The sequence below is a fragment of the Taeniopygia guttata genome, chromosome 20, assembly GCF_048771995.1.
Source record: "Taeniopygia guttata chromosome 20, bTaeGut7.mat, whole genome shotgun sequence".
NCBI classification, from domain to species: Eukaryota; Metazoa; Chordata; class Aves; order Passeriformes; family Estrildidae; genus Taeniopygia; species Taeniopygia guttata.
Genome location: NC_133045.1, coordinates 3,701,402 through 3,723,591, shown reverse-complemented (window position 1 = coordinate 3,723,591; position 22,190 = coordinate 3,701,402). Strand labels below are relative to the sequence as shown.

Below are 22,190 nucleotides of genomic sequence, written 5' to 3'. Positions count from 1 at the left end.
GGGGCTCCCTGACAGGAGGATGCTCAGGGTTTGATTTGCAGTGGAATGCACTGGCACAAACCCAGAGTGCTTTGGGTTTTACCAACACACACAAGGCTCCAATTCTCTGCTGCCTTGGGGGCTGACTCCATCTCTGAGGGATTCTTACAGCAGCCTGTGGAGATCTGTTGGACAGGGCTGCAGGATGCAGCGGGAGTCTGCCCTGGACCCTGCACTGCTGCCTGCCCTGTGTGGCACAGAGGCACCCAGTCCAATAAAACAGGAGTTGGGCAAAGCAAAAGCAAGCATGAGGCCCTTGGGCAAATACCCAGGGCAGCTGTGCCTGGTGCAGGAACCCTGAGGATCCTCAGGCACAGGGGAAAATAGAAATCAGGACAGCAGCAGCATGGCAAGGAGGGCTGGAGGGGCCATGGTGAGTGGAGCTGGGCTCTCTCTTTAAGGATGAAGAGCACTGAGGCACTGGATGAAGATAAAGGCTGATACTTGCCCATGCACCTTTCTCCTCTCATTCCTTAGGCGATGTATGTCTCCAGAAATCATGCAGCATAAGGAGCTCACAAGTGGGAGCAGCACAAAGGCCTGCTGTGGCACCTTGACCCTTTGCTCTACATCCCTTTGCCAAGGGAACATCCAGAACCCTGCAGTCCTGGGAAGCACAGGGCCCCCTGAGCAGGCAGAGCAAGGGAATCCTTCTCCTGGAGGGGGAATCAGCAGAAGAAGCTGGGGCTGGCACCCAGGACCTCCGAGCAGGTGCATCACACAGTCCCTCCTCACAGCCTCCAGCAGTCGGACCTTGGCAAGCACCCTAAGGAGAAATCCCTGGGGCAGATGAGCTCTTCAGGCAGCAGAGAGGAGGGGGGCTATGGCTCCTCACACCAGGTAGGGCGTGTCCAGCACGGCCACCCCGGCTGCCACGCCGCCGTCCGCGTGCTCCACGGCCTTGGTGCGCAGCAGGTGCCCCGCGGCCTGGCTCAGCACCAGCTCCCGGCCCTGCCTGCAAAGGAGAGGGAAACTGAGCCCTGCAGAGCACAGAGCTCCTGGCACTGCTCTGGGGCAGCGATGCAGCTTTCCTGTCAGCACACGGCAGGGCAGAGCCCCAGGGCTAACCTGGGGGCCCTGCAGTGGTGGCTGCACTGACCCTTCAAATGGGCAGTGCCAGGGGCTGGATGCTGCCACAGCACCTTTGTTCCCAAACCTGTGAAAAGGACTTTCATTTATACCCTATGGAAACGTGGCCTGTGAGGGTTTTAACCAACAGCAGCTCCTATTAGAGCTGAACAGGCATTAGGCCTTCAGGTATTTCAGAGGGCTTCAGAAAAGCCACACATGGGGCTGCATTCAGAACCCAGGAAGTGCTCCCAGAAATCAGGGATTAGACACATCCACAAGAAGCACGAGCCCTGTGGTTTTCCAACAGCTCCTTTGGCAGCAGAGCTGCAGCTCAGCTTGTGCACACATGCTCAGAGCTGCTCCCAGGGGCACAGGCTGAATGGTCACATCTGTCCCCTGCACATCACCAGACACCTGTCCCGTGGCTGTGCTTGGGCAGCACAGAGGGCAGAAAGCAGCTGCTCCATGGCAGGAGCAGGGAACTGCCCTGGAACACAAGCACATTGCTCACCTGACATAGACACCAAAGATCCCGAGCTCGGAGATGCACTCGGACACTTGGAGGGGGCTGTGAGCCCTCAGCAGGTAATTCAGTGCTGGCTGGGGCTTGATCTTATCCATCAGGATGTAGGATGTTCTCTCAGGGCTGTCTTTGATCTTCTCCAGAACCTCCCTGAGCTCTTCACCGTAGAGGTTGTTCCCTGGCAAACAAAAGCAGCACATAAAGCCCTTCCAGGACAGCAGAAGCCCCTGGCCCCAGCTGTGTGGCCCTGGCAGCCCAAATAACCAAGCCTTTGTCTCCCCAGGTGCTGCCTGGGCTCTCCACACCCAGCACCAGGGCCTTGGGAGCTCCTCCAGGAGCAGCATTGCCTTAGTGGCAGGACTAGTCCCCATGGCTATGAGTAGCCATAAGCCACCCTTTATCCCTCAGCACAAGACCAGGAACTGGCAGAGAGCTGCTGCCTGTCCCAAACACAGCACAAACCACAATGGAAACCCCCAAGGGCCCAGCCCAGCTCACACCTCCACAGCCCAGCTCGTACCTCCACCTTCACGCTGAGGCTTCAGCACAAAGCGGTCGGGGTCAGCGATGGCTCTGGCAGCTATTCTGTCACCCTCCTCGCCCTGGCAGGAAAGGATGGAAACAGGTGGACACCAGGAATAATTTCTTCATGCACAGGGTGGTTTCACATGGGAATGAGCTGGATGGAGTCGCCACCCCTGGAGGTGTTCAAGGAGTGATGGAATGTGGCAGTCAGTGCCATGGTCTAGTTGATAATGTGTTTGGTCAAAGGTTGGACTCTGTGATCTTGGAGGGCTTTTCCAACCTAAACGATTCTGCCAACAGCAAAGCATCAGGGAGCGGCAGGGGCTCCCCAGCAGATCCCTCTGAGCAGAGACATCAACAAACTCCCCAAGGACCACAGCAAAGCCCTCTCTTCTCCTCCAGCAAAAAGCACAGGTGTGCACGTCCCTTCCTGCTCCAGCCCTGCTCCCACTCACCTCGTCCAGGGAGTAGAGTCCTGCAAAGGTGGCTCTGATCCGGGCGATGGCCTCAGGGTGGCCGGGCAGCAGCTTCTCCAGCGTGCCCGGCCGGCTGAGCTCCTGCTGCACCTTCTTGGTGCCCGCCAGCTGCGTGGCAATGTCAGGGCACTTCACTGCCCGGGACCTCTCCAGCAGCAGCCTTGCCGCCCAGTTCTGAGGCAGAGAAGGAGCAGCCATGCCACGAGGAAAAACAACACACAAAAGGTTTGCTCTGCTCTTTTCTGTGCAGTTAACAACATATGGTTTGTCTCCTCCCTGCCTGCTGGCAGGGACAGGGGGTGGGAGTAGCACTCCAGAGAAAAGCAGGCATGAATTTCCCGCCACCTCTGGGTGGCACAGTCAAATGAATCCACTGTGTGCACCTTCCCGAGCTTGTCTGGTGCTGCCACCTCGAGACACCAGCAAGATCTGCTCTGTGCTATTACTACCTGCAGCCTGATCGTGCTAAGAGCAGAGTGATCTCTAGACCAAGTCTGCAACCTTTAAGCAGGTGCTCATATCTGTGTTAACCCCTATTTGTACAGAAATAATTCAGTGCAGCACTAAGGAATCACCTCCCGGAGAAGAAAGACACCCATTTTTCTTCCTGCAGGGTCACCCACCTGCTCTCTGGAGTCACAGCTTCCCAATGCTCCCAGCCACCCAGGGCAGGACTGATCCCACCCCAGACAGCCCTGGGATTATTTGGAGCTCCCCGGGCAATGCCCAGCTGCTGGTTTCTGGGGCAGGGAGGTACTGACCTGCTCGTTGTAGATCTGGGGCACGTAGCCCTCTCTGTAATACACCACTGCAACCTCCTGGCCATCCCTGGAATGGAAACCAGAAGTTCTCACAGAGCCAGGCCAGGCTCTGCCCCATCCCAGCACCAAGGGGGGATCACAGCCCCCTGCCCCTTCTCCTTGGCCTCTGGCCTTGCTGCTCCTGCCTGGCTCTGCCAGAGCAAGCTGAACACTGCAAGCTCCTGTCCACTGAACCACAGGCTGGCCTGTCCCAAGACACAGGGAGCTGACACCCAGCCTCTGCTCTAACCAAAGGCTCAGTAATTCTGACACCCAGCTCTGCAGAGGGTAAGCACCTCATTTTTAACAGCTTTTACCCCATGCTGGCCTGGGGGACTCAGCCTGGAGAAAAGGAGGCTCGGGGGGGACCTTCTGGCTCTGCACAACTCCCTGACAGGAGGAGACAGCCAGGGCGGGGGGTGTTTGGGCTCTGCTCCCAGGGAACAGGGACAGGACAAGAGGAAATGCCCTCAAGTTGCACCACAGGAGGTTCAGATTGGAGATTAGGGAAAATCTCTTCACTGGAAGGGTGGTCAAGCACTAGGACAGGTAGCTCAGGGCAGTGGAGGGACCTGAAGATGTGAGGTTGTGGCACTTGGGGACATGTTCAGTGGTGCTGGGTCACAGGCTGGACTCAGTCTCAGAGATCTTTTCCAGCCTTAACAGCTCTGTGATTCTTGAAGCTGGAGGGAACAAGGTCCTGTGGCAATTCAAGCTCAGACATCAACTCAGCAACCTGAGAGGCACCAAACCAGCCTGCCAGGGCTGAGCTGGCAGCACAGCTGTAGCACCACACACCCAAGCTTTGGCCTCCAAACTGTGCACTTGGTCTGGGAGCTGCTGGCAGACAGGCAGGAGGCATCCAGCAGTGACAGGGAGGATGCTCAGGAGGAAGAACAAGGGATACACTTTCCCCTCTACTTTGCAGCCATAACAATACATTCATTAATTAAACACAGCACAGACTCCAAAGGTTGAAAAATGAGCTTCACTACAGAAAAACCACTGTCATGAAACTACATCTTCCCTTAGGTTCATACTCCAGCGCATAGGAGTTCCCTCCCTTAGGTTCATACAGCTCCCAGCACATTACCTGGAAACAGGACAAACGTCACACTTGGAACCAACTGGGAGGCTGTGATCCTCCCGTCCTGGTCTCCACAGGGAATGGGCAAGACACTGAGAGAGTTCCAACCCAAGAGATCCCCAAAGGACATGGAATGCTTCCTCCTCCCGCACTAACAACCCAGCCCAGCTCCCAGTGGCAGAGCAGCACGTGAACAGTAAACAGGAAATGGCTCTGTGGAAGCCTCTCAAACAGCCAGGGCTGCTCAGATCAGACCTTTGTGAAGGAGGTAAAGATCTCCCAGAGCAATGAAGGCTGAAGGAGGGGGATTATGACTGCAGCTGTAAGGCACTGGTGTGTGTCTGCAGAATCTCACCCCCATGAACACAAAGCCATCTGAGCTCCAAGAGGAAGCAGCAGCCTGGAACGTGGAAGAGGACTGCTTCCTCAGTCACTTTTTCAGGCAGCTTTGGCTGCAAGCTCCCACTGGCAGCCCTGCGTGCCGAGAGCCGGCAGGAGTGCGCACCTTGGCTCATACTCACATGTACAGCCTCCTGCTGGCATCCAGGGAGCCCTGCTCAAACACATCCCGGAACCGCTTCCTGACCACGCGGATATTCCTGCCAACAGGAGCGCAAGGGTCACCAGCTGGGCACAGGTACAAAGAGCTGCAGATCATGGGTGGAATCCATGGCTGCAGCAACGAGAATCTGCAGGTTCTTTCACAAACAGCCTCAGGCTTTGTGTGATGGAGCCAGAGAAACCCTACAGCCCAAAAAACTCCCTGTTTAGGAACCATCCCATGTTTCCTATGATCTGCCAGCTGTTTGCTCAGCTTTCCATACCAGAAACAGAACCATCCCCTTCCTTTCCCATCCCAGGAAAATTCAAACTTTACCTGTTCCAAAGCTCATTTTCTACACAACGCTGATCAAAAATATTCCTCTGGACTTCCTCCACCAGAAACATCACCACAGCCCTGGAAGAGATACCAAGGACATCAATAAACCCATAAACACCCCACATGCTCCTAGCTGGATCACCAGCTCTCCATCTCTGTGATTCAGGCTCCCTGCACTGCTTCTGTTCACGCTCTCCTTCAAAGCCAGGGTCCTCATAAGACAGGAAAACTGGACTAGACAAACACACATCAAACCAATATCGTTAATCAAATGTTCTCCGTTTATTAGTGAGAAGATGGCAGTTTATCTACACTTCAATACAGTTTACAGTTTAAAAAGGCACTCTCATTGGCAAGCTAACATTGTTTGTCTTTGTCTTAAGGTGGACTAAACTTCACATTATAAACCTATACTACTTCACACCCAGACAGCCCAGTGCTTCACATCACAGCTTAATATAATTTCTAACTGCACCACAAGCTCTTAATTTCTAACTGCGTCACAGGCTGGAAGGCCTCACAAGGCCCAGATCTGAGGCCTAGACTGGAGTAGCTCAAATCTCATTCCAGACATAAATCATGCCCTCTCTCTCTCAGAAGTGCTGCAACACTCCTCCTCTGTCCTTACCTTTGGGACCCGTAGAGCTCCCAGGCTTTGGCAATTCCCAAGGCCAGCCCCTTTGCTGGGTTGTTGGGCAGCAGCTGGGATGCCTCCTCGGTCTTTCCCAGCACTTTCAACACCAACCTGTGGAACACAAATGCTGTAAATGCCATGTCCATGCCCAGCCAGACCAAGGGAGCAGTCTGGAGAGCACAGGGCCGTGCAGTGCAGCTGCTGCAGTGGGAGGTGCTCCTCACCTGTGGACGTCGGCAGTGCGGGAGGTGAGCCCCCCGAAGCTGGCAGCAATGGTGTTTATTTCTATCTGCCTCAGAGCTGCTGTGCCATCCAGCCCACAGTCAAACATGTAATCCGAGCGGTTGATGCCTAAAAACACAGTCTGGAACACAGGAAGGGGAGCTGGGGTCTCCTGTTGCCTTTAATTGCAAATTCTCTGATGACCTTGCTTCAAAATCCTCCCAGGGCAGATCCAGTCAGAGAATCCCAGAATGGGTTGGGTTGGAAGGGACTTTAAAGACAACCTCATCCCAGCCCCTGCAGCTGGCAGGGACACCTTCCACCAGACCAAGTTGCTCCAAGCCCTGTCCAACCTAGCCTTGAATATTTTCAGGGATGGGACAGCCACAGCTTCTCTGGGCAACCTGTGCCATCACCTTTACCACCTGCACAGTAAATTTCTTAATATCTCAGCTAAACCTATTCATTCAGTTTGAAGCCTTTCCCTCTTGTCCTGTCACCCTCAGTTTGATACAAACCACTGCAGGTCATGTACTGGGTGCTCTGCCCCCTGCCCAGGGCCCACAGTCCTCTCAGAGCTCCAGAGGAACTCCCAAAACTCCTGAGAGTAAAGGAGCTTCTGCAGGGATGGCCTAGCCAGTGCAGGTGCCAACAGGACACATGTCCCCACACACTCTGAGGCTCCCAGAGGACAAAGACAAACCACAGGAAATCCTCCCTCTCCAGGCCAAGCTGTTTCCAGCAGCACCAACCAAAGAGCTCAGCTGTTCAACAGGACATTGCAGGGCAGGGAGTGAGCAGCCGGCACAGCTCAGAGTCCACAGTGGCAAAGCTTGCAGCCAGAGCCCAGGCACCCCCACCACACTGCCAGGGGGCACAGACCACTGGGATCCCCTGCCACAGTACCTGAGCCAAGCCTTCCTCCAAAACCTGCACGTAGATTCTGAAGAGTCGAGCCGTGAAATCGTCTACCTTGATGGTGCTAGAGAGAAACACAGACCACGTCAGCCCCCTGCTGCTGCCACAGAGGAACAGAAAGTTAATTCTTCTGCAGAAAAAGCCCTTAGCACGGGCATTCTCCAGCAAAGAGCAGGGCTGGGGCTCAACCAAGTGCTGTAGCACTGTGAAACACCTCCCCATGAATGCTCAGTGCAAAACCACAACACAAACCCAGTTTGCAAAACACAGCCACTCCACAAAGACCCTCCTGTGCAGAGGTGATTCACTGACAGGGCAGAGATGGGACAAGTAAAGGCAAAGAAGTGCAGCAGAATTCTGCAGGTTCAAGCAAGAAACCACAGGTCTCTCTGGGCCTGCACACAGTTCAGAGAAGCTTCACAAGCTTCATGCAATCCCCATCCTGTCAGGCTCCAAATCCCACACACTGTGGCCCTGCTAGAGCAGATCAGGCTTTTCCTCAGGGCCCCAAATCCCGGAGCAGCATCTCCAGGGAGCTGCCCTGGCACAGGGCAGGCACCTGAGCACACACAAGCCCCAGGTGCTGCATTCTTTAAGCACAGCTACAGACATGTCCCCACAGGCTCTGGCTGCAGCCAGCTCTGGAACAGCTCCAAGGGGTCAGGCTTTAACAAAACAAAAGGATGCTGGAAAACAGCCTCCTCTGCTCTGTCCCAGTGCCAGAGGCAGCAGCACGTGCACAGGCAGCACAGAACAGGCAGTGGGAAGGGAAGAGAGATTTGTGGTAGCATCGATCCCACAATAACAAGGGACAAATGGTCACTGCTGCCCAGGGAAACAGCCACAGATAAACTCAGCAGAACCCAGGAGCCATGGCTGGACAGCCCTCCTGCAGCCAGAGCTTGTGGCTGGGAAAGAAGGGATGGATGGGGGTGACTGATGAAGTGTGTGGAAACAGAACAGACACCTCCTTCTCATCACTGCTGCAGCAGAGCTGGTGGGTACTGGACAGACACAGGCAGATGCAGAATAAGACTAAAAGAGACTCCTAAATCCAGTACTCAAAGACTCCAGTGATTTGCATTTAAGGCCCAGGGGTCAAATAGTTCACAAGTATGAATGCACAAGCCTGAAAAAGTGGCAAGGTTGAAGATGATAGCAGAGAATCAGGTCTTGGCCAGATGTCCCATTTTCTGGGGCCCAACGAGACCTCAGAAAGGTAGGGATGCCACAAGGGTGATAAAGGCTTTACATTTAAAATATTTCATTCAAATGCAACACGCAAAAATGTTACCTGGCCAGAGTTTGCTCCAGGAATTCTTTGTTTTGACTGACAGCATCCACCAGCAGGTTAAAATCCTGCTGGACAGCATAGGCTTGTTCAAACAAAGCCCGTGGCACTGGAGACGGGAGCAGCGTGAAGGGTGCGTAATTCACCACCTGCAGGCAGGGATGCAGCAGAACAGTCAGGTCTGGGCAGCTGAAGAGGAGCTAAGGACGTGCTTCTTCTGCTTGTCTAAAGGCACCCCCAGCCCTGCAGGGCAGACACATGGCCTCGACCCTGGTGATTCCTAATTTCTGAGGGTTGTGCTTTATGAACCACCCACGGGGCACTGCTGTTCCAGTGCCTGGGCTAGGCTGTCTCTCCCCGTCTCCACAACTTCTCAGGGGCACAAAAAAAGATAATTTGCCAGTCCTGGGTTCTGGGTGTCAGTTACTTCCTTTGATCCCTGCTCCAGAGCCCTGCCTCATCCCACATCTCACGCATGGGGTCACACTCAAAAGTCCATATATTACACCACAGAGAAGCTTCCAATTCACCTGCATTTTACATGAAACGAAGGACACTAGCAGTGTGTTTTGCCTCTCCTCCCAGGCTCCCTTTTCCTCTCATCCTTTGAGATCACTCAGAGCCCTGACCTGACATCAAGGAGCAGTGCTGTGGAGAAGACCTCCCCCCTGTACCCCTGCCAGCTGTCTGCTTGCCCCCAGCTCCTCAGGGACCCTTCCTCAATGGTGCCCCACCCCTCCTGCACAGGGGTACTTCTTCCTCTGAGACCCCTCATGGCATTCTGCTCCAATAGGCTCACCCTCCCACCACAGCCAGCCGACAGAGGCAAATCCCAAACATCAGCCACCTCCACCCCTGTCACCTCACCCACTTATGGGACAAAGGCTGACTGCAGCTGGGAACATGCCAGAAGCAGAGGCCCCTCCATGAGACTCTCCTCTGGTTCAAAGGTTCATATGGGTGGTGAGAGGCTGGGAAAAGGATTAACTCTCAGCACCACAACAGGCAATTTCCTAAGCCTTCCCAGATCTACCTCTCTCCTTGGAAAAGGGAATCTGTATGGCAGGGCTGTCCCTTGGGGAGCCGCTCCTTGCCAAGGGCTCAGGGACCCCGGCACGGCAGCGGCTCCTCCGTGTGCTATGCACTCACATCCGAGGCGTTGGGCTGCTCCCCGGTCCGCATCAGCACCCCCGCCAGCAGCGCCGCGTCCACCGCCACCGCCGCCGCCTCCCGCACGGCCGCCGCGTCCCGCACCACGTCCTGCCAGCCCGCGGCCATGGCAGCGCTGCGGGCACAGCACAGCGTCACCACCGCCCCGTGCCCTGAGCCCGGCATCCGTGCCCTGAGCCCGGCATCCGTGCCCTGAGCCCGGCCCCCGTGCCCTGAGCCCGGCCCCCGTGCCCTGAGCCCCGCATCCGTGCCCTCAGCCCCGCTCCCCCTGCCCTCAGCCCCGCTCCCCGTGCCCTGAGCCCCGCTCCCCGTGCCCTGAGCCCGCTCCCCGTGCCCTCAGCCCCACTCCCCGTGCCCTGAGCCCCGCTCCCCGTGCCCTCAGCGGGCCCCGCTCCCCAGACCGTCAGTGCGCCCTGACCCCCGACCCTGGTCCGCGACCCCCGGCCCCTTCCTGGTTCCCGCTCGCCGCTCCCTGAGCCCCAGCCCTTGGCACATCGCTGTCCGCTGACCCCCGAGGCCTCGGTCCCTTTCCGACCCCCAGCCCCTCACTGACCCCCGGTCCTTCCCCCGGTCCGTCCCGCCGCTCCCGGTTCCGCCGCCCTCACCCGCTCCGGTCGCTCGGCGCGGGCGCTGCGGACCGCCCCGTGATTGGATGGGCCGCGCCCCTCGCCCCGCCCCTCACGCAGATTGGCAGCTCACCAAACCAATCATCGTGAGGAAAGCGCCCCTCGTGCGCGATGCCGCGCGGCGGGGGCGGGAGGAGGAGGAGCCGCGTTGGGAGCGCGCAGCGCGCACGCGCGGGGCTGTGTCACGGCGGTGTGACGCCATGTCGCGACATCGTGAGGGCGGCGAGAGCGCTGTGGCTGCTCGCTTGTGGCTGGGGCTGCAGCTGCTGAAATCCGAGGTTTTCCTCTGTGCCCACACACCTCCATCCTGGCACAAGCGGTTTTTATAGAAAAAAATCCGCCTGAGGCCAAGATTTCGGCAATCAGTCTTCTCTTCTATTCAGAGTCCATAGGTTAATAAGATTTTCTTTTTTGGTGATGAAGAACAATTCAGTGTCTGGAGTTGTTGAATCTCTTGATGAAGTTTACAGGAACCTGCATTCACATCTATCTGTCCAAGGATTTCCATGATATATCTCGGGTCGTTCAGGCGATGATCAGCGCCTGGGGTCCCCTGTATCTCTCCAGCCATGGCCCATCTCCTGGCTGAGCCGCACCCTCTTACTTATAAATCAGTTTCCAGTATAGACCCAGTAGTGGGGCTTCTAATACAACCGAGCATAATCTAACAAGTATCCAATATTACACATTTCATACAAGGAATGGCGCGAATTATGTTTACTACACATAACAGCAGTGTTCTGGGTGCCCTGGGGCACTGTGCAAGCTGAGGTTTTTCTGGCCCTGTGGCTGTGGGTTTGTGCTCCCTTTGGCACGGGCTCCTCAGGGGACAGCGTGGCTCTGTGCCCTCCTGTCACACAGAGCCATGGCTGGGGCTCTTCTGGGCCCCTGCACCTGGGGGTGCCTGGGAAAGAGCAGGTCTCAGGAGCCTTTCGTGTACTTAAAGGACATTCATTTCCCAGCAACAGGGCTTGAAATGACAGTGTGGGAAATCGAGAGGGTTAATTTTCTATTAGGAACAAGCAAAAGTTAGATGTAAATAAATCAAACCCAAGCAGGTCCTTTCTACTTTTTCGTTTCAATGTACAAAGGAGCTGTCAGTCCTAATTTTGTCTGCCCTCTGAATAAGTGTAATGAAATGGAACAACCCTGTGTTGGTACCTCCAACACAACAGTGTAAAAAGAAACACGATTTGTTGATTTGTTGTCATCACAAAGCAAACATTTGTGTATCCACTGAAATAACAGAATGACTTGAGCATTTTCACAGCTCATTTAGGACAGAACTGTGGGGCCCTGGCAGCCAGAACCCCCCGTGTGCCAGGCTCACCCCACTCGTGGGCAGCAGGGCAGCGAGGGGACCCTGCCTCTCTGCTCACCCTGCCTGCGGGGTGCCTGCAGCTCTGGGGGCTCGCACAGGAGAAGGACACGGAACTGCTGGAGCTCCAGAGGAGGCCACAAAGTTCCTGAGGGGAACTTCTATATAGGGCAAGGCTGAGAGAGCTGGGGCTGCTGAGGCTGGACAAGAGAAGGTTGTGTGGAGACCTCCCAGCACCTTTCCAGTGAGAGAAGGGGCTACAGGGAAGCAGGAGAGGATTCTTTGTCGGGAGCTGTGGTGACAGGACAAGGGGAATGGGATCAGATTTATGGGTTTAGATTTGATGATGGGAGGAAATTGCTTACTGTGAGGGTGTTGGGCCCTGGCACAGGCTGTGCAGAGAGGCTGTGGATGCCCCATCCCTGGGAACATTCAAGGCCAGGTTCATGGGCCCTGAGCAACCTGGTCTGGTGGGAGGTTGCTCAGGCTGGAATGAGATGATCTTTAGGGTCCTTCCAAATGTGATCATTCAAGGACTTGATGTTTTTACAATTCCAGCTGGGCTCGGTGTTGGCAGCAGAGTCCCACTGTGCCAGCGTGTGCCAGTCTGGGGACACAGGGAACAGCCCTCAGGGCCAGGCTGGAGTGGCTCTGTGCTGCTTCCCTCTCTTCCAGAACTGACAGAGCTGCTGGCTGCAGAAATCTTCTTTTTGTACATGGTTTATAGGTTGTTCTTTGATAGTTTCCTGTAAATATGTTATGAATATTGTTATTTCATAGAGCCTTCTGTAAATATGTTTTGAAGGTTGTTATTTCATTGGGCCTTATGTAAATACATTTTGCAAATTGTTATTTCTTAGAACTTTCTGTAAATAAGTTCTATAGATTGTTGTCATAATGATTCTTATCATGTAAATGAGTTTATTGTTTTTACTGCTGCTCTGTAAATAAATTGTCCTTGTTTGTCACAGCCCAGCTCTCTTTGCATTTGCTTTGGGCACAAGCAGCATTTGCAGAGTTGTAGTTTCCACTTGCTCTGTGTTCCTGGGGCTGGAGGTCCCTGGGGGTGCTGGCACAGCCCCCCGGGGCTGAGGGTCCCTGTGCACAAGGGTCCCCCTGATGCTGCTCCCGGAACTGGGCACGGCTCGTGTTCCTGGGCTGCTGCAGAGTGGTGTCCCCAAGAGCAGAGCTGTCACCAGCAGAGAGGGGGTTCTGACAGCAGTGGCCCCTGCAGCGATGCCATCAAATCAGGCAGGAAACCTTCGGCCACCCTTCCTGCTGGAGCCACACAGACTCCTGGGCTGAGCCACCATCGGGCCACAGGGATACAAAATCCACATTCTCGCTCTGAAGGCCGTGACAGGCTTGAGTATTGCTGGAGGAGCCAGGATCTGGGGAGCAGCTTTTGCAGCTGCAGGGGCCGATGTTAAAGGCTTGGAGCCCCCAAAGGCTGCGGCCTTTGCTTCCCCACCAGCTTTGTGCCCGGATTGTTCAAGAGACAAAAGCCAACGAGGGGATCCTTGCCCTGCCACATTCCTGGGAATGGCAGCAGCCCTGGCCCCTGTGCCCAGCTCGGTGAGGCCTGGAGGGGCCAGCGCTGTCAGTGCCAGGCCTTCATCTTTGCACTTCAGTTTTTACCAGTACAGCTTTGGGAGTGGGATGAGTAAATTCACATATGATGCTTAGATCCTGCAGTCACAAAACTGAGAGATTTTAGATTATTTAATTGACTCTAGAGTGCTGCCATTGGATACTTATTTTTTTTTCTGTCTCCTCTACCAGCAGGGATTAGCTCAGGCATTTCCTGCTGTCAGGGAGGTGTCTGGTCTCTAACCCAACCTCCTGCTCCAGTGGAAGCATCCCTAGAACAAGAACTGAGCATCCATGGCTTTATTTAGCCCCACCTTGAGAATCTCCCAGGATGGGGATCTCTCCATCCCCTGGGTGACCCTGTCCCAGAGCTATAGGATGTGTCACTTGCCTGCCTATGGGTCCTTTCCTCACTTGACCATTGACTTGCTGGTGACCTTGGGCCAGTGACTTTAACCTTTGCATCAGCTGTCCTAAGAGCTGCTGTTAGGCAGCAGCAAAAGCAGCACCAAGTCTGTCACTGCACTAGTGCAAAGCCCCTCCAAAAGCCCTTTGTCCAAACCTGTCTGTACAGGAGGGTTCCTGACCCACCTAACCTGCAGAGAGGCTGTGGGTGGATCAAGGACAATACCCTGAGGCAGGAAGGGAAAATCCCAGGAGGGCACTTGGAAGTGGGATGCACTAAGAGGAGGATGAGAAGGCAGCCCTGACCCTGGGATGTGCCTCCAGCAAGTTGGACAGTGCCTGTTGTTACATTTGCCTTTGGTCACCCTCCACAGAGAGTTTATCACTGTTGGACCAGCTGGGACATGACTGGCACTTTATCCTACTACCTGTGCCAGGAGTTGTCCAGGTCATTTTGAGCCTTTTAGCTCTGTTCTTTTGGATCTGTCACCAAAATTAAGCTCTGCACTTACAGCTCTCCTGGGAGGTTGGAGCAGAGCCATGAAGGTGCTCCAAGGGCTGGAGCCCCTCTGCTCTGGAGCCAGGCTGGGAGAGCTGGGGGTGTTCAGCTGGAGAGGAGAAGGCTCTGGGGAGACCTCAGAGCCCCTTCCAGTGCCTAAAGGGGCTCCAAGAACGCTGGAGAGGGATTGGGGACAAGGTTCTGGATTGATAAAACAGAGGAAAAGGCTTCCCACTGCTAGAGGGCAGGGTTAGATGGAATACTGGGAAGAAATTCTACTCTGTGAGGGTGCTGAGGCCCTGGCACAGGGTGCCCAGAGAAGCTGTGGCTGCCCCATCCCTGGAATTGTCAAAGGATAGAGCTTGGAGCAACCTGGTGTAGTGGCAGGGACGTGGACATGGATATGGAAGTGAGAGGGACATGGAATGAGATGAACTTTAAGGTCCCTCCCAATCCAAACTGTTTTGTGATTCTATAAACACCCACCCTGTTTGTTTTCTGGGCACAGAATCCTCCTCTTTGCTTTTCCTCTCTTCTTTCCCATCCATCAGTAACTGTGGATTCACACCTTAATTAATACAGATCCAGGCTGTGAATTTGGCAGCTGGTGATCCAGCCTTATCTCACTGGAAAACTGCCCTGGGCCAGGATCCAGCTCAGACCTCACCAGAAGTGATGAACAAATTTTAATAAGGGTGCAGAAGGATAAAGATTTCTCAAACAGAAGCATTGCCCTTCTCAATCCTCAGTTCAGGTCCTGCATCTCCCCTACCTGATGCTTGCTCTGAAAAAGGGCACAAAAAGCTTCAGTTTCTAAGCAAAACATTGCAAAAACAATCCCAAGTTCATTGCAAAAAGCTGGGAAAAAAGTTCTACCATTTCCTTGGGAGTTCCTGGAATGAATGTACCCTGCTCAGAATAGGAGAAGTATTTTATAGAGAGCTGTGACTTGCCTTTTCTGTCTGTTTTCCCAATTGACTCCGGAGAATGAGATTTTTTTCAGAGTAATCCAGAAGCCCAGGGAGGATTTGTACATGCAGATTGTTCATAATCACTGCTACAGGGTCAGAGAGCTGCAATGCAGCTCAGAGGAGGTTGAATCATAAAAAAATATGGCAAACATGGTAAGAATTTGGCATGTTCCATGCAACAAAAGATGAACAACAGCAACTGGGCTATTATCTTTATTTGCTAAAAATAGAGTCAGGCAAAGTTTAAAGAAAAGCATTTTATATTTGTAAACCTCTCCTCTCCCTGTTAAAGAGCCTTCAAAGATGGGCTTTGTGGCTTTGGGCTGTCGCATCCCCTTTCAAAGGCTGCCCTGCGCTCAGACAATTGAAACTCGAGCCAACATCAGGAATGAATAGTTGTGCCATGACCCCGCTCTCCTCAGCTGAGCCTGACCCGAGAACGGCTTCCCTGGTACCCTGTAATGAGAGAAAAAACCCCAAAGCCCCTTTGGGTTCTCCTTTGCATTTCCAGCTGCAGAGAAACCAGTTTAACTCACGCTGAGGGTTTGGGCAGCTCTGTTTTACCTCAGGATATTTGGGCATCAGTGCAGGAACCAGTGCTTGCAATAGAGCAGCTCCAAAGGCACGGCAGGAGGAGATGATGTGATGCCCAGCATCAGATCCTAAAGACAGAACAATAGAGCTATTTTCATGGCAGAGAGTTCAAAGATCTCCTCGGGGAGCCAAACCTCTTGCTGGCCCATCATCCAAAAAAAAAACCAAACCAAGACACTCTGGAGCCTTGGCTTCCCTGTAGTATAAGCACCAGCTTCAGCCAGGGCTGACAGAAATCTGGTGTCTCTAAGGCTGTATTTCGGTGCAAAACGCTGTGGTAAAGCCAGCAATCCTTCTCTGCCCCACGTGGGGCTATTGTTTGAAGTGCAGAACAATTGAAGGGTGCTCTCATGGGCTAAAGATAGAACGGCAGCTGGTGCTGTCCCTTTGCCTGTAACTGAGAATAAAACAATGCCCGAGTATTGTCTGCATTGCTGGAGCGGTGACATTGGACTCTCTGCCAAGGGAGCATCTAAAAGATCAATGAAACCCGGGTTTATTTATAAGTGGGTAGTGTCATTTCTTCCCCAAAGCAATTTCACTTCCTTGGCTTTTCCACCAGACCCTTCTGTGCCATGAAGTGGCCATGGGGTGAGGTGTAAACAGCCCGAGCCTGGCTGCCAGGGGTGGCAAACAGACCTGCCGTGCCAGGCTGCACCTTTGCTGCCATGAGCTGTGCCCAAGCCTCTGCAGCACCAGGGTGGGGACCAGCCACGGATGAGGATCCCCTTTTGCCAGCAGGGAGCAGGTCCCTGCAGGGACAGCCCCAGTGCAGGGACCCAGCAGCTGGTCCCTGCCCAGATCCCCACCAACACCAGCCCTTACTGCCTGGGCAGCTTTTGAGTTGGAAGGGACACACTGAGTTCATCAAATCAACCCCATCCCTGCACAGACCCCCCAACAGCCCCACCCTGGGCACCCCTGGCAGCGCTGTCCCAACGCTCCTGGAGCTCTGGCAGGTTTGGGGATGTGCCCATCCCCTGGGGAGCCTGGGCAGTGCCAGCACCTCTGGGGAAGAGCCTTTCCCTGATCCCCAGCCTGACCTGCCCTGACACAGCTCCAGCCATTCCCTGGGTCCTGTCACTATCACAGAGAGCAGAGATCAGTGCCTGTCCCTCCACTGCCCCCCAGAAGGGAGTTACAGACTTCTAGGGAGGGTTATTTCACTTACCAGCTCCCAGAGTGGGAGCACGGACTCTGTGTGTGTCCCCAGCCCAGCTGCTGTGCTGGGGTGCTCAGGAAAACCCTGAGCCCAAAAGCCATGGGACAGAGCCTTATTTAGGGACAGGGGATGGTTTATAGGGGAAAGCTGCTGTCTGCAGTCCAGACTAGAGACTGGATACCTGGAACCAGACATTTGCTGCAATTTTGACACAGAAAAGCCCATCTTGGCTGATGTGCCATAATGAGGTGAGAAGTTCTTCTGTTGTGATGTGAGGACATGCAGGAATATTCCTCCCTCCTGGGTCCTGAGAAAGGTCCAAGCTGAGCAGATCCCATAAAGTGCTCCCACGCCTGTTGCCACTCCACTTCAAACAATTGTCCCCTGTCGTGAGATGGACTGAGCTCAATCTCGTGTGAGGGCTGATGACCCAGAACAGTGGGGACACTTCCCATGGAGTGAGGGAGAAGGTGTAAGAGGGATGGAGGTAGCAGGGGATCATCCCAGGAACTGGTTGTGTGGGCTTGGTGTGTATGTGCAGGACAACACCCACCCAGCCTCCTCCAAAAATCTCCCAGATCTGCTCCCAGATCTCACAGCAGATAAAAACTGGTGCAAAACCAGAGCAGCTGGGCCACTGCAGGGGCAGACCATGCCCACAGTGTTGGAACTGCAGCCCTGCTGTGGTTCTGATCAGCCTCTACCCCTCCCTTGCAGCCTCCTAGGCAGCTGCTGGTCATGATTTCCAAAGGCTGCTGTGTTCCAGGGTCTGTCCTGGCAGGCCAGCTGCAATTAAGGTGCTCTTAATATTCTGATGAACAGGGCAAGATTCTCTTTACTGTCATTGTTTTGAAGTGCATTGCCAAAACCTCACCGGAGGCTCACACATTCCTGTAATTTTGCATTGTTCAGTACAACCTTCACTCCTACACAGATGCTTCATCATGGCAATCCCCAAAAGAAAACCCCCAGAACCTCAAAGCTGGAAAATTCAAGGCCAACAAACAAAACCTCTCCAATTATTCCAGTCTCCAGTGAGCTTACTCTCTCCATGCCTATGTGTGACCTTGCTTGCTAAGTCTATACAATAATTTCTCATGCCATGTCGCTTCCAGGTACTTTTTCATTCCTGATACTCATTTTGGAGGCTCCCTGTGTGGAGGGTCAGCCACCAGCATGCCTGTGCTGCCCAGGGCTCACGCATGGTAAGGTGGGAACCACTGCAGGAAGGTGCTCATGGCAGCAGCAGCTTTGTGTGTGTGTTTATGAAAGGTTAGAGAGGCAGCACTGCCAGCCAAAGGACAGCCAGCTCAGGATGGGTCCAGCACTGTCCCCAGGGTGGGACATCCAGGCAGCACCCACGGTAGGAAGTGCCCAAGGAGCTGTGAGATGAGGGGATCCAGTGTTAACCCCATCCTAAACCCCACAGGAGCATCTAAGCTTTGGGATGCCAGCAGCAGCATTGCTGCTGCCCCCATTTCCTGCTCACTGCGAGGGGGCTGTGCTGGGCTGGTGGCTGCTGTCTCTGTCACCCTGGTGGGACAGGGCTGGGGGGGCTCAGGGGTTTCCCTTGGAGGGAGCCTTGCACGGGCAGGCTGAGCTGGAAGGATGTGACTGCTCTGGCAGCACTGGCCTGTCACCTCCTGCCTCGCTGCGAGCAGACATTCCCACTCCATGGAAATATGCCTGAAATAGCCCCTCTGCAGATTGTCTTTATCTAATCAGCCGCCTTTGCACCCCCCTCCAGTGCATTTCAGGGAGCTGATAGTGGGGATATGTTAAGTGTGGAAACCTCTAGTGAGCTGTCTGACACAGAGAGTAATTCTCCTTCCTGCCACTTATCAGAGCCTGCTAATGGGAAACATTCCTCCTGGGGGTCAGGGAGCAGCCAGGGGATTTCTCTGGAGAGGGTGGCTGAGCCCTTGGCACCCTCCTGGCTCTCCAGGGCTGGTTAGGAGCTGGTCTGACCACAAAACGTTCACTGAAGGGTCAGCTCTGCTCTCTGGTGCTGGTGGTGTCCTGTCCCATGAGGGGAGGCTTGTCCAGCCCTCAAGGGCTTGGCTGAGGAGCCCCCTCTTTTTCCATCATATCATGGGACACCAACACCAAGCACAGAGCCCATGGGAAGAGCAGAGGTGTCTCAGTGGTCAGGGAGATGATCTCACTGCTGAGGGTGGGCATGCAGGGCTGGGGGATCATTTGGGCCAGCTGTTCACTCTGGGCAAGAGCCACCTAAAGAAAACTCCTCTCTGCTCAGGCTGGAGCCATGAGCTCCTCGTTGTGCCCATGGGATTTTGTGGCAAGTCCATAGGATCCTACTGCCCTGTCCCACCTGCCTGAGCAGGGCACAGCTTGGGCCTTGCCAGGCATAAAAGAATGAGCTTCCCACCATCCAGAAAAACCACATCACAAACACCAGCGCCAAAACCACCCAAACCTGGCGGAAGAACCCTTCAGCAGCTGCTGGAGTGGCCAATTCACATTTCCCTTTCTACAGATCTGCTTGGCCTTTGATGGACCCTGCTGGAACCTCTTCAAAGAGGGAGAGGAACCAGGGTGAACAGAAGGAACTGCAGGAGGGATCTCCGAAAATAAAATCGCTTTAAAGATAGGGCAGGGGAGGGGGTGAGCAGAGTGTGGGGCGAGTACATGCCCTGAGAAGAATGTGTGAGGCTGGGCCAGCTGGTGGGTCTGGGCCAAGGGCTCATCCCACTGCCTTGTGGCAAAGGTACTTGGCACAGGACCCACCAAAGCCTCGGGTCCCTCCAGGGAGTGGGTGGAAACCTGACTCTGAGCCCAGGACAGAGAGGCAGAAGACCACCAGGGTAACCTTGGAGGGACCTGTGTCCCCCAGAGCCTGTGGCTCTTCAGGTTGCTGTAACTCTGCCATCTTGGCAAGATTGAGCGTGCCATGGTCAAGAGGGACCTCGACTAGTGTCCCCATGGTCTCCCCTGGGGGGCTGCAGCAGATGCTTTGGTGGAGTCCAGCTCTGCACCAGCTGCTCACAAATCCAGATGAGGCCCTGCACTACTGAACCTGCTGAGGAGTGCCCATGTGGGACATGGGGATGGGGCCCTGCACCCTGTTTTATCCTGATGTACCCAAAGTCCTTGCTCATGCTACTGATTCCCCTCCATGGGAGCATTTCAGTTCTTGGGGGAACCTGGCACTGTGCAAAGCACTGCACTGCCAGTGGAGGCAACATCAACCCATCCCTGAGCCCAGCCATCCTCCCTGCTGGGGCTCAGCCCACAGGGGATGGCTCTGCAGTCTTCCTCTGCGTTTGGAGGCTTTCTCAAGCTGCTGTTTCATGTCCTTACTTGCTATACTATTGTAACTTTTTCTACATTCAGACTTTACAGCTGTAGCTGATTCTCTGCTCTGTCTGTTTCTAAAGCCTGCTTTTCCAGCTTTCTGAAAATCTCACCTTTACTATTTCCCACACTCCTCCACCCCATGACTTCTCTCCAAAGCAGGGTGGGAGAGCAGGGACCTTTCTGTTGGGGGATGCAGAGATGATGGCACTGACAGCCCAGACTGGGGGGGTGTAGCAGCAAACCTGTGTGCTGGATGGAAAGACTGACTATGACTAAGGCTTAGATTCAGGGCAGGTGCTGGGGTTGCAAAAATCTCTCTGCAGCCTCGGCTGTGTGCCCAGGCTGAAGCCACATGCCCAAAGCAGCCTCTGGTGCTGCTATTCTGGCTGTGACAGAGCCTGTGCCACATCCAGCCTGGGCACAGCACTGCACAGCTGATCCTTAACCACTCCCTGCCTCAGTTTCCCCCACTGTCAGGAGGCTACAGCAGCCCCAAGTTACTCTGGGGTGTGAGAGGTGCTGAATGGGGAATAGCAAACCCTGCAGGCACAGGCCCTGGTTCTCCAGGGTAGAAACTTCATTGCACTTTGGATGCCAGCAGCTAAATGGCTTTTCCTTGAGCTGGCATGGCCCCAGGGTGTCCTGTGCCCATTTCAGGCCATGGTGGTGCTGCCAGCATGGAGGTGTGCTCCAGTCTGCAATCACTGTGTTGTACACAGTACCTTTGGGTGCTGTCTGGGTAAAATGGTGTGCAGGAAACCCAGCAACCTCTCTGCTGAGAGATTATGAACTTGGCCTAGCCACAAAACAAGCTCCCATGCCAAGGTGAGGAGTTCAGGGAGCAGAACCTGGAGGATGAAGCCCCAGAATCCTTCCCCTTCCAGGCATTCTGTCTGGGAGAAGCTAAACCAGAGCTGAGTGAGAAGCTGGGATGTTCCAGCTGGAAATGCCAGTGGCCACACACATCCCCCAAGCAGCAGCTCTCCTGGCATGGTGGGAGGCAGGAGCAACAGGATCGAGTGCTCAGGTGCAGGAGGAACTGGCAGAGCTCTCATTCCTCAGCTCCCCACTGGAGCAGGCAGAGCAGGCTGGGAGAGCTGTGCTGCCTTCCCAAGCTGCAGTGTCTCACTCTGCCTTTGTACTCGCCTGACAATACAGGAATAAAAATAACCAGGCTGCATTTGCAGAGAGATAAAAGTGAAGTTTGCCTTTTGTGTCTGTCCGGGCAGTGGGACAGCAGCACCAATGGAGCTGTGTGGACATGACACATGGGAATTTCTGACATATCTTTTCCCACTCTGACCTTGACAGACACAATAAAAAGGGGCTTTGCAGCATGCACAGAGCCACTCAGTGCTAGCACCAAGGTCAGTAATACAGAGCATGTCTGTGTGCACGCATGTCCCCTCTACTAACCCGCTTCACCCCTGCAGGGTGGCTGATCCCAGAGGACAGGGGTTGACTCTGCTGGCACAGGGAGGGTGGGACAGACCTGGATCATGAGCATTTTTGCTGGGAACTGTGTATTTTGCTAAGTTGTGGCTCCATCCGCGATGGCTGCGGCGTTCCAGAGCTCTGCAGGGTGGCACTGCGTTAGATGGATATTAAGAAGCACAGTCATAAAAGTGCTTTTCCAAGCAGCTGCCACACCAGCCTTCTAGAAGGGTCTTTGCAGGGATAATACATCCAGCCTGCTTTTATCTTGCTGCAGTATTGCTCAGCAGAACAGCCCTGGGTCTTTGTGCAGGGCACCAGGGCTCCACTGGGTCTGTAGAGCTGGGATAGGTTTTAGCTGAGCTTATCAAGGAAAGGGGTGTTATTGACAATCTCACCTAAAGTGGGAATGTGGATTTTGCCACCAAAGTGATTCCGGCTCACCCAGCTGGGACTTCCAGTGGGGGGATGACAGCATCAGAAGGGAAAGTGTTCGGTAATTGTCTCATTAATATAATTTTTATCAGTTAGCATTGCTGTCACTGTCTTCTCTCACTCCCTAAAATGAAAAGCTTGTTTGGTGACCATGTCACTCATTCTCAACCCAGCAGCAGCGCTTTCCCATGCACTGACTCCT

At 54.3% G+C, this 22,190-nt stretch overlaps 1 protein-coding gene and 1 long non-coding RNA gene across 2 annotated transcripts; both read right to left on the bottom strand.

Annotated features, from left to right (window-relative positions):
• Nucleotides 1–729: 729 nt before the first annotated feature.
• Nucleotides 730–10,307, bottom strand: GSS (glutathione synthetase). Its single transcript, XM_041720193.2, has 13 exons — nucleotides 10,190–10,307; nucleotides 9,616–9,751; nucleotides 8,470–8,615; nucleotides 7,164–7,239; nucleotides 6,260–6,399; nucleotides 6,030–6,146; nucleotides 5,399–5,479; nucleotides 5,043–5,120; nucleotides 3,396–3,462; nucleotides 2,614–2,808; nucleotides 2,154–2,235; nucleotides 1,622–1,811; nucleotides 730–994 (listed from the first exon to the last, which is right to left on the bottom strand). The coding sequence occupies exons 2-13, from the start codon at nucleotides 9,742–9,744 to the stop codon at nucleotides 871–873; spliced, it is 1,425 nt and encodes a 474-aa protein (XP_041576127.2). The 5' UTR covers nucleotides 9,745–9,751; nucleotides 10,190–10,307; the 3' UTR covers nucleotides 730–870.
• A 4,935-nt stretch (nucleotides 10,308–15,242) lies between these two features.
• On the bottom strand, nucleotides 15,243–15,851 carry LOC115497955 (uncharacterized). Its single transcript, XR_003963515.4, has 2 exons — nucleotides 15,610–15,851; nucleotides 15,243–15,501 (listed from the first exon to the last, which is right to left on the bottom strand). It is a non-coding gene; the product is annotated as an uncharacterized lncRNA (long non-coding RNA).
• Nucleotides 15,852–22,190: the final 6,339 nt, after the last annotated feature.

Excerpts from the sequence above, each read along its gene's own strand:
- GSS (XM_041720193.2), bottom strand. The coding sequence starts at position 9,744 with ATGGCCGCGGGCTGGCAGGACGTGGTGCGGGACGCGGCGGCCGTGCGG. Across the intron at positions 6,400-7,163 it reads TGGAGGAAGGCTTGGCTCAG|ACTGTGTTTTTAGGCATCAA; the intron begins GTACTGTGGCAG and ends CCTGTGTTCCAG. Across the intron at positions 1,812-2,153 it reads GCCTCAGCGTGAAGGTGGAG|GGAACAACCTCTACGGTGAA; the intron begins GTACGAGCTGGG and ends TTTGTTTGCCAG.